The sequence below is a fragment of the Bombina bombina genome, chromosome 4 (assembly GCF_027579735.1).
Source record: "Bombina bombina isolate aBomBom1 chromosome 4, aBomBom1.pri, whole genome shotgun sequence".
NCBI lineage: Eukaryota > Metazoa > Chordata > Amphibia > Anura > Bombinatoridae > Bombina > Bombina bombina.
Genome location: NC_069502.1, coordinates 257183221 through 257195290, shown reverse-complemented (window position 1 = coordinate 257195290; position 12070 = coordinate 257183221). Strand labels below are relative to the sequence as shown.

General features: G+C 37.9%; 1 protein-coding gene across 2 annotated transcripts in view; it reads right to left on the bottom strand.

Moving 5' to 3' along the window:
- The window catches only part of ILKAP (ILK associated serine/threonine phosphatase), a 116132-nt gene extending 104484 nt beyond the window's left edge, over window positions 1-11648 (bottom strand). The window contains exons 1-3 of one of the 2 annotated variants that reach the window (XM_053709915.1): window positions 11579-11648; window positions 5605-5727; window positions 1457-1571 (exon numbers count right to left, since the gene is read on the bottom strand). In XM_053709915.1, coding sequence (XP_053565890.1) covers window positions 1457-1571; window positions 5605-5727; window positions 11579-11621 — 281 coding nt within the window. In that variant the 5' untranslated portion in view covers window positions 11622-11648. Of the gene's footprint in view, window positions 1-1456; window positions 1572-5604; window positions 5728-11569 lie in introns of both variants that reach the window. The other variant, XM_053709914.1, reaches the window with a different exon arrangement.
- Window positions 11649-12070: the final 422 nt, after the last annotated feature.

The window sequence follows — 12070 nt, the reverse complement described above, 5'->3', positions numbered from 1 at the left end:
AGTGCATTTTGACAGTTTTTCACACCTAGACAGCACTAGTTCATGTGTGTCATAAAGATAACATTGTGCTCACTCTCGTCAAGTTATTTATGAGTCAGCACCAATTGTCTGAACTGCAAGTCTGTCAAATAACCGAAATAAGAGAGCAGCCTGCAGAGGCTTAGATATACAAGGTAATCACATAGGTAAAAAGTGTATTAAAGGGACAGTCAACACCAGAATTTTTGTTGTTTAAAAAAATAGATAATCCCTTTATTACCCATTCCCCAGTTTTGCATAACCAACACTGTTATAATAATAAATGTTTTACCTCTGTTATTACCTTGTATCTAAGCCTCTGCAGACTGCCCCCTTATTTCAGTTCTTTTGACAGACTGGCAGTTTAGCCATTCAGTGCTGACTGCTAGGTAACTTCGAGCGTGAGCTCAATGTTATCTATATGACACACATGAACTAATGCCCTCTAGTGGTAAAAAAAATGTCAAAATGCATTCAGATTAGAGGCGGCCTTCAAAGTCTAATAAATTTGCATTTGAGCCTCCTAGGTTTAGCTTTCAACTATGAATACAAAGAGAACAAAGCAAAATTGGTGATAAAAGTAAACTGGAAAGTTGTTTAAAATGACATGCCCTATCTGAAGAATGAAACTTGATTTTATACTAGACTGTCCCTTAACAGTGTTGGTTATGCAAATAAAGGGATTATCTATCTTTTTAAACCAAAATTTTCAAGTAAACTGTGCCTTTAAAACTGCATGCTCCTCCTGAATCATGAAAGTTTTGTCTTGACTTTAGTGTCCCTTTAATCTAAAACACCAGTATATATGTGTTGTGTTATAGGTACAAATAAGGCTGTAAAGCACTTTTGAGGCGACCGTTGCTATGGAGCTTGAAGTGTTTTTTTCACAACTTTCAGAGAAAATGTACAATTCACACACATATTTATATATATTATACACACACAAACATATATACAAAACAACATCATGCCCACTGTCATATAACTTCAGTATAATAGCAATGGAATGATCTACTTTAAAGGGATACTGAACCCAGATAGAGCATTCAATTTTAAGCAACTTTCTATTCACTCGTATTATCAATTTTTCTTCGTTCTTTTGGTATTTTTACTTGAAAAGCAGGAATGTAAGCTTATTAGACGGCCCATTTTTGGTTCAGAATACTGGATAGCACTTACTGATTGGTGGCTGAATTTAGTCACCAATCAGCAAGTGCTGTCATGGTGATAAACCAAAAATGGGCCGGCTCCTAAGCTTTACATTCCTGCTTTTCAAATAAAAATATAAGAAAAATCGATAACAGGAGTAAATTAGAACATTGCTTAAAATTGTATGATCTATCTGAATCACGAAAGAAAAAAATAATTGGGTTTAGTATCCCTTTAAGACTCGTATTAGCTAAGGTTTATCAGGATTTCCCGCGGGATTAATACATACATGTCAGCTGGCATTGGTTGGCAATCTTGGCTAAGGTCACAAATGGTATGAGCATCCTGTAATTCCTCTCGTTCTCCTCTTCGTTCAGCTACATGAGCCTTCAGTGATATTAGTCCTAAGCAAACAACAACAACAAAAAAATACGGCATCAAGAAAAAGTTTGGCACCTAAATGTTAAATAAACGTGTCAACGTCCAGATTAATTCAAATAGTAAAGAGCTAGAAATGAAACTGCAGGAGCAATAGCTACCTGACTCTTAAAGGGATAGTAAAGTCCAAATTAAACTTTCATGATTCAGATGGAGCATTTACTTTTAAAAAACTTTCTAGCTAGGTAGGTTCACATGATAATTTCCAAGCCCTTGAAGGCTGCCTCTTATCTGAATGCGTTTGATAGTTTTTCACAGCTAGAGGACGTTTGTTCATGTGTTTCATATAAAAATAACATTGTGCTCCTGCATGTGGAGATATTTAAGAGTCAGCACTAATTGCCTGAAATGCAAGTCTGTCAAAAGATCTGAGATAAGGAGGCAGTCAGCAGAAGCTTAGATACAAAGGTAATTACAGGGGTATAAAGTATATTAATATAACAGTGTTGGTTTTGCAAAACAGGGGAATGGTAAATAAAGGGATTATCTATCTTTTTAAATAACATTTTTGGTGTTTACTATCCCTTTTAGTTTTTTCAAGCCTTGACTTACACCTACTAGGTAGATATTCCCTCTCTTTAAAAGGGACACTGTACCCAATTTTTTTATTTTGAAATTCAGAAAGAGCATGCAATTTTAAGCAACTTTCTAATTTACTCCTATTATCAATTTTTCTTCGTTCTCTTGCTATCATTATTTGAAAAAGAAGGCATCTAAGCTTTTTTTTGGTTTCAGTACTCTGGACAGCACTTTTTTATTGGTGGATGAATGTATCCACCAATCAGCAAGGACAACCCAGGTTGTTCACCAAAAATGGTCCGGCATCTAAACTTACATTCTTGCATTTCAAATAAAGATACCAAGAGAATGAAGAAAATTTGATAATAAGAGTAAATTAGAAAGTTGCTTAAAATTTCATGCTCAATCTGAATCACGAAAGAAAATTTTTGGGTACATTGTCCCTTTAAGGAAGCACAAGTTAGTGGTACATACATTATATTAAAGCGATATGAAACCCACATTTTTTTTTTTGTGATTCAGATAGAGTATGCAATTTTAAACAACATTCTAAATTTACTTCTATTATCAAATTTACTTTGTTCTCTTTTAAACGTTTTTTTTAAAATAGGGACATAAGCTCAGGAGCAAGCAGGTTTGCAAGAATGTTATCCATTTGCAAGAGCATTAGATGGCAGAACTATTTCCTGTTCATGTAGTGCTCCAGACACCTACATAGGTATGAAAAAATAAAAGAAAAAAGACAACGGTACTACGGTTGCTGTGTCCCACTATTTATCCTATTCTCATTGGGTGTGAGAAATATCAAAACATGTGTACGGGGATTTAGGTGCTGTACATTAAAAGAGGCAGACTAGAATTGTCAATTGCAAAAAACAATTGAAAGAATGTACATGATTAGCACTCAACAGCAAATTGAAGGTAAATGGCCATGGATACCAAAGGTAAATAGGCCCGAGATAGGCAAATTAAAACTTAACTTTTATTGGTTTTATCAAATAATAAAAAAAGGGGGATATTTTAAAATTCCAACCAGTGTGAAGATAGGAGAATGCCTAGGGAGAATTGTCACGCCGGTACAAGGTATGCTCTCCAGGTTGTGTACACTCTTAGATGGGGTTAAGTATATATAATTTTATGTGTATATAAATCTAGGATATAGCCCTTATTTTAGGGACTATATCACTTTCAAAATACAAGAATCCTCTATTCGAATGTGATCCTCTTATAAGGAGAGGGTGAGTGATAATACTGGTATATAGAGAACCCAATTGAAATGTCCCTATTGGGTATTATAGTGTCAGAGTCTTAAACATAAATATGATGTTCTGAAACATCCTACAATTGTCTAATCACACCAAGATAAATACACACTGAAAATTACTGAGATCTTATGTTAATACATCTGGATAAACATTATTTGTACAAATTAAACTTAAAAATGGTAAGTGTGCACTCAGTAATATGGTTGTAGTACTCATATATATGTTTAGTGCTTGGTGCTAAATATTTAACTCTGTATTACAGACTGACGCTAAATCTAATATCATATAGACTGCTTTACTTCAGGTAACATAACAAGTTAAGAAATGATCTAATATTGTTTTTCAAGATAGAAATCTTGCAATGCTCTATATTAGTCCAAGATTGGTCCGATTAGTATGTTTGTTATATTCCTGATAATATTATAAACTGGAAAATGTCACTCGGTATATAATCCCAGTTCTATTTTAGTAGTGGTTTTGTTATAGCATTGCACGCTGTTTGTGCTTAACTTAATGATGCTTTGGATCTAAATAAACAACTAGTTACCACCTGTTCAGGTGGGTGGCAGTTATGAGGCGGCAACTATACTGTCAAGATATTATTGAAAATATTTTGCCTTTATATGACCCCCGTTGTGATACTGCCGATACCTTGGATCAATACTGCCAAATATACTGTGTGCAGTCCGCTTGGATATAGGAAAGTTAAATAATTGTTATAGACATTGGTACCCGTATCTAGTCAGTGTGTTTGGTGCACTGTGGAAGTATCCCCTGTATTATGGTTAAATACTACTCCAGGGTATTAGTTCCAAATATGAATAAGGTAGGATTATTATAAAGCCAATATGAAACACTCCGGTATTAAAGTTAGTATATTTTAAGATTACCGGTAGTAAATTAACAGGGTCTCTATATAATTAAGACCTAGAGAAAACGGAGCCAAACTTGCTCCAGGCTTTAGTCAAAAGTACATATACTGAATCCAAAATTAGACTCCAATTAGTAAGGTACTAGTGAGAATAATCAATATAGGATTAGGACAGCTTGTTTTTTTCCGGGTAACACTCACGCACAAACATACCGTTTTAAATTAAATTCTAAAAAAGCATTCTACCACAAATTCACACTGGTGTATAAGTTAAAAAAGGAGAATATTCTCCAGCTTCCCTGATATGTTTCGCCAAAAAAGGTATCTCTTCAACAAAGATTTTGGTAACAGAAGTAAATTGGAACCTTTTTTTAAACCGGTATGCTCTGTCGGAGTCACAAATATATTTTTCTGGTTTCATATCCCTTTAACACGATCAGATCTAAAGCATAAATTTTTTTTAGAATACTGGAACTATGACTGACTATCTCAAGAACCTAAGATACACAAACTGGTAGCAACAACATAAACATTCTTTACATCTTAGTCTACTATTAGTGCTTGAAATATTTTACAAACATAAATCTGTTAGCAAACACATATGGCTACAATCACTAACACAACAGCTTTCTCTTTAGAGACTAAACATCTCCAATACAAATGGTTTTCTATGAAGCACACATTTTTAGCTCATAACAAAATTACCAATCACTGACATGCATTTGAGGAACATATTTTAATTTCCTTGTACAATATACAAACACTGGGCCTGAACAGAAAACATCAGCTCTATCCCAACAAGTTATAAAAGAAACTTAACCTAAATCTCACCAAAGGATACGATATGTAAAAAATAACCTTACAAAGTACAGTCTAATCTGCAAAACTGAAATGGACATTATAAAGCAAAAACTACATGCTCTTTATCATTAATGCATATCATTTTGCACTTCTCACCATGGAATTCTGTGTGTTTAGAAGGTGCAAAGGGTTTATACACATAGGTAAAGTCCTGCTTGAGAGCTGCAAGCACTGCGGCTCCTGAGCCGGACAAAACTGGTGATTAGCAGGGTTCACATACTTTTTACACTTTAATGTCCCATTAATGCCAGAAAAGATTATAATGGATAACATTGCTATATAAAGCACTCACTATTAAAATAAAGCAAGGAGTGCAAATGAAATACTTAATCTCATAGTGAAATGGATTTTAGGGGCTTTATTCATTGCTATTCCTTGAAGCCTGAGGAAAGGGACTGACTCAGACATGCACACCCACAAAAAGGCAGCTGCCTTTCAGACAAACACCAAAGGTCCATGTACAGTTTTTAGTTGTGTGAAAACCTTTACAAACTTTCTTTTCCCGATGTCTGCCATCACAGCTCCCGGTGTCTATTGTTTCTGCCCTGCGCTTGCCAGCGGCGTTAACGTGTGTTGGTGTTGATTCAGAGGGAGATGATTCAGAAGCTGCAATAAAATTGAGAACATTGTTTATATCAGTGAGTGCATTTTACCCTTTTCTACAAATTACAAACTGCCTAGATGCACAACCTAAGATGGAAATTCCTTAGTTTTCATTTTTCACCATTTTAGTAGAATGTAGACAGAAAAAAAAGACACCGCAAGTAACAGGGGTACCACTCTGCCTAGATAAACCTAGCAACAGACACAAAGAGATAGACAGATGCATCTGCTGTTTACTTTTGAACCAAATGCAGTAAAGACAGATGTTGCAACCTGCAGTGTTGCAGAATATATATATTGTGCAGGAGGTATCCCTATGCTATGTCTAGAACTATTTATACTTCTTATGACAGTTCCTAGCTAAATTTCAAAAGAGAAAAATTACATCAATATTTTCTTAAAGGGACACTAAACCCAATTTTTTTTCCTTTCGTGATTTACATAGATAGAGCATGCAATTTTAAGCAACTTTCTAATTTACTCCTATTATCAATTTTTCTTTGTTCTCTTGCTATCTTTATTTGAAAAATAAGGCATATAAGCAATTTTTTGGTTCAGACCCTGGACAGCATTTGTTTATTGGTGGGTGATTTATCCACCAATCAGCAAGAACAACCCAGATTGTTCACCAAAAATGGGCCGGCATCTAAACTTACATTCTTGCTTTTCAAATAAAGAAAATTTGATAATAGGAGTACAATTAGAAAGTTGCTTAAAATAGCATGTTCTATCTGAATCACAGAAGAAAACAAAAATTGGGTTCAGTGTCCCTTTAACCCCTTAATGACAGGACCATTTTTCAATTTTCTTACCCTTAAGGACAAGGGCTATTTTTACATTTCTACAGTGTTTGTATTTATCTGAAATTTTCCTCTTACTCATTTACTGTACCCACACATATTATATACCGTTTGTCTCGCCATTAAATGAAGTTTCTAAAGATACCATTATTTTCATATCTTATAATTTACTTTAATTTTTTTTTTTTATAAAATGTGATGAAAAAATGGGGGGGGGGAACACACTTTTTCTAACTTTGACCCCCCCCCCCCCCCAAATCTATTACACATCTACAACCACCAAAAAAATAGTTTCACATTTTTGTCCTGAGTTTAGAAATACCATGTTTATATGCCCCTTGCTTTTTTTTGTAAGTTATAGGGCAATAAGTACAAGTAGCACGTTGCTATTTCCAAACAATTTTCAAAACTAGCGATAGTTATTGGAACACTATTTGTCAGGAATCACTGAAAAACCCTTCACATGTATATATTTTTTAAAAAGAAGACAACTTGAGGTATTTTGACTCTCTTCATGCAATCATTTTACCACCAATCAATGCCAAAGTTTTAAAAGAAAAAAAATAAGTGGTGAATGATTGACAAAATAGCAATTTTAGAATACATTTACTGAGAACGTTAAGGGTTAATGCCAAATAACACCCCAATATGTGTTCAGCAACATCTCCCGAGTATAGTTATAATTATACCACCCATGTATAGGTGTGTCGGGTTCTCTGGGAGATAAAAGGCCTTATGTTTAGGGGGCGCATTCCAGTTTTCCAACTTGGAATTTTCACATCTGTCATCATGCACCCATGTCCTATTTAGGACATTTCTGAAGCCAGCCAATGTAATTTACCCCCCATGAAACCATATATTTTTGAAAAATAGACACCCTAGGGTTTTTGAAATGGTGGTATTTTAACAGTTTCTATGCACTAATTCAACCACCAGTCTTTGTCAAACTTTTGGGTAGTCATTTTTTGGTGTTATTTTTCATACACATTGTACTTTAGGCATGATTTCTCAATTCCTGTTATGTGTTACTGCCAAAAAAACACCTCAATATGTGTTCAACAACATCTCCTGAGTACAGTAATACCACCCATGTATAGGTGTGTCGGGTTCTCTGGGGGCTAAGAGGCCTTATTTTTAGGGGGCGCATTCCAGTTTTCCAACTTGAAATTTTCACATCTGTCATCATGCACCCATGTCCTATTTGGAACATTTCTGAAGCCGGCCAATGTAATTTACCCCCAACAAACCATATATTTTTGGAAAGTAGACACCCTAGGGTATTTCAAATGCTGGTATTTTAACACTGTCCATGCACTTATTCAACCACCAGTCTTTGTCAAACTTTTGGGTAGTCATTTTTTTGTGTTATTTTTCATACACATTGTATTTTAGGCATGGATTCTCAATTCCTGTTATGTGTTACTACCAAAAAACACCTCAGTATGTGTTCAACATCTGCTGAGTACAATGATGCTACCCATGAATAGGTTTGTCTGGTTTTCAGGGGGCTAAAAGGCCTTATTTTTAAGAGGCGCATCCCAGTTTTCCAACTTGAAATTTTCACATCTGTCATCATGCACCCAATGCTGGTATTTTAACAATTTCCATGCACTTATTCAAATGCCAGTCTTTGGAGAAAGCGTGTGGTGGTATTTTTTATTTTTTACACACACATTGCATTTTGGCTGTGATTTTGGAGAACTTAATAAAAGTTATTGCAAGAAAACAGTCCAGGTTGTTTTCTGTAAGACCTCCTGAGTACACTTATGCCCCCCATGCAAAGGTTTGCCAGGATTTTGGGAAGGCTCTGTTACAATTTTATGACTTGCAATTTTAGTTAAAAGTGAGAGTATTTCTTCTGATAGGCCTATCTTTAGTTTGGGGCCAGGCGCATACCACAGGTCTATTTATTGGCATGAAAGTGTATATATTTGAAATGTAGACACCCCAAGGTATTGTATATGGAGTGCTTTAATCCCTTTGATGGAACCGTTTTTAGCCAAAAAAGTTGAATTTTCAGTTTTACACACACACTGCTTTTTGACTATAATTTAGGAGAGCCTGTTGTACGTTATTGCAAAAAAACACTCCAGGTTGTTTTCTGTAAGACCTCCTGAGTACACACCTATGCCCCCCATGCATAGGTTTGCCAGGATTTTGGGAACAATCTGTTAGAATTTTATGACTTGTAATTTTAGTTTAAAAGTGACAGTATTTTTCTAATAGGCCTATCTTTAGTTTGGGGCCAATCGCATACCCCAGGTCTATTTATTGGCATGAAAGTGTATATATTTGAAATGTGGACACCCCAAGGTATTGTATACAGAGTGCTTTGATGCCTTTGATGGAACCGTTTTGACCAAAAAAATTTGGAGACAGTGTATGGTGGTAATCCTTTTATAACAGACTCTGCATCTTTTTTTGTGGTTTCTGCTGTGTGGTAGTATGGGGAATTTTAAAAATAAAGTGGGTAGCCCCAACTCTGATTTCCCCCATCCCCTCCCTGGGAGCAGGTGCATATTGGTACAAAATACCCGAAATGACCTGGAACTGCAAAAAAGTGAGTTTCATTTCGGGGTTTGCTTTTTTGCACAGAGAGAGAAAGAGAAAAAAAAAAGAGAGAGAAAAAAAAAAGAGAGAGAAAAAAAAAAGAGAGAGAGAAAAAAAAGGAGAGAGAAAAAAAAAAAGAGAGAGGAAAGAAAAGAAAGAAAAGAAAGAGAGACACTCATTGTGTAAACCATTTACAAATCTAGACAAGTCAGAAGACTTGCTTTTACCACAGAAACTCTCCGATTACACTTTAGGGTGCACCCGTTCCCAGCGAGTTATTGCACAGTATTACAGGGTGCACCCATTCCCAGTGAGTTGTTGCACAGTATTACAGGGTGCACCCATTCCCAGTGAGTTGTTGCACAGTATGACAGGGTGCACCCGCTCCCAGTGAGTTGTTGCATGGTATGACAAGGTGCACCCGTTCCCAGTGAGTTGTTGCACGGTATGACAGGGTGCACCCATTCCCAGTAAGTTGTTGCACAGTGTTACAGGGTGCACACGTTCCCAGTAAGTTGTTGCACAGTATTACAGGGTGCACCCATTCCCGGTGAGTTGTTGCACAGTATTACAGGGTGCACCCATTCCCGGTGAGTTGTTGCACAGTATTACAGTGTGCACCCATTCCCGGTAAGTTGTTGCACAGTATTACAGGGTGCACCCGTTCCCAGTGAGTTGTTGCACGGTATGACAGGGTGCACCCATTCCCAGTAAGTTGTTGCACAGTATTACAGGTGCACCGTTCCCAGTAAGTTGTTGCACAGTATTACAGGGTGCACCCGTTCCCAGTAAGTTGTTGCACAGTATTACAGGTGCACCCGTTCCCGGTGAGTTGTTGCACGATATGACAGGGTGCACCCGTTCACCAGTGAGTTGTTGCACGGTATGACAGGGTGCACCCATTCCCAGTAAGTTGTTGCACAGCATTACAGGGTGCACCCGTTCCCAGTAAGTTGTTGCACAGTATTACAGGGTGCACCCATTCCCAGTAAGTTGTTGCACAGTATTACAGGTGCACCCGTTCCCAGTAAGTTGTTGCACAGTATTACAGGGTGCCCCCGTTCCCAGTAAGTTGTTGCACGGTATGACAGGGTGCACCCATTCCCAGTAAGTTGTTGCACAGTATTACAGGGTGCACCCATTCCCAGTAAGTTGTTGCACAGTATTACAGGGTGCACCCGTTCCCAGTAAGTTGTTGCACAGTATTACAGGGTGCACCCGTTCCCAGTAAGTTGTTGCATAGTATTACAGGGTGCACCCGTTCCCAGTGAGTTGTTGCACAGTATTATAGGGTGCACCCGTTCCCAGTGAGTTGTTGCACAGTATTACAGGGTGCACCCGTTCCCAGTGAGTTGTTGCACAGTATTACAGGGTGCACCCGTTCCCGGTGAGTTGTTGTACAGTATTACAAGGTGCACCCGTTCCCAGCGAGTTGTTGCACAGTATTACAGGGTGCACCCGTTCCCGGTGAGTTGTTGTACAGTATTACAGGGTGCACCCGTTCCCAGTGAGTTGTTGCACAGTATTACAGGGTGCACCCGTTCCCAGTGAGTTGTTGCACAGTATTACAGGGTGCACCCGTTCCCGGTGAGTTGTTGTACAGTATTACAGGGTGCACCCGTTCCCAGCGAGTTGTTGCACGGTATGACAGGGTGCACCCATTCCCAGTGAGTTGTTGCACAGTATTACAGGTGCACCCATTCCCAGTGAGTTGTTGCACAGTATTACAGGTGCACCCGTTCCCAGTGAGTTGTTGCACAGTATTACAGGTGCACCGTTCCCAGTAAGTTGTTGCACAGTATTACAGGTGCACCCGTTCCCAGTAAGTTGTTGCACAGTATTACAGGTGCACCCGTTCCCAGTAAGATCTTGCACTGCATACTATACTAAAGGCATGTCCCTTTCAGTAGGTTTCTGTATTGTATGGAGGAGGTTATCTCCTCCCAATAGCGATACTGCATCCTATTATACTGTGTGTCTGGGTTACTACACAATTATATAGTGTATTGTTCTTCATACTGTGTATTGCCTGGAGGCTTGTGTCCTATCAGAGAATTGCTGCACTGTATAACAGTGAGCTCCTCATAGAACTGGGTTGCTTTTCTTTCTAGTGCGTTACTGCGCTGCTTTTGTGTGCACTACCCTCTACTGTTTCAATAGACATCAGTCTATACAGTCTCACTCGCACTGTACAGTTAGCCGCCCGGGATAGTATACTCATGTCCTGCTGTGGTTATGTGAGAACCGGGTAACTCGCCACACTTTTGTTGTAAATGCAGTAGAATAAATACGATGCAGTGAGAGCCTAGTTTAACCACAGTGACATCTAGTGTGCATATCATAATTTGAGTGCACTACATGGCAATATATACCTCTTTGTGACTGGGTGCCTTATTACATGCATATTTATTACAACACAAGGCAGTAGATTTATTAAAAGCCACAACCAGTCAATCTTATATCTATGTGTCATGTTCTGTTGTCAAACCTCACACCTTTTTCACCTGGTCCCCGAGGCGGTTCAGGAAGCTCATCATACAGATCCATACCGGCCACGAGATCACAACACTGTTCTTATCGCGATACTACAGAATCAGTGCAACCACCAATCTCATGAGTACATCGTTTTAGCCAATCGGCGCATCTCGTAGAAACAAAGCAACTCTGAAACGCCAACGTCAGTTACGTCATAAGATCCCCCGCTCAAATAAATAAACTTTATTAATAAGTAACAAGTGTCAGCATTATAAAACAATGGGTTAATGATGTTTATACAAACTGTTGTTTATTTTTTGCTTTCTGGAAAACTAGGTCTTTTGTCGCAGTATTATGCAAATGCTAGACTAGTTGTTGCTCCTTCCTTCAGCCGTCAGGCAATGTGTTAGAATAGTTTTTCAGTTCTTACTAGTATTGCCATTTTTTGTACAGTGGTTATATATGAACCCGTTCTTTGGAAATCGGCAAGACGCAATTCTCTGTACAGTCAAGAGGCTGTG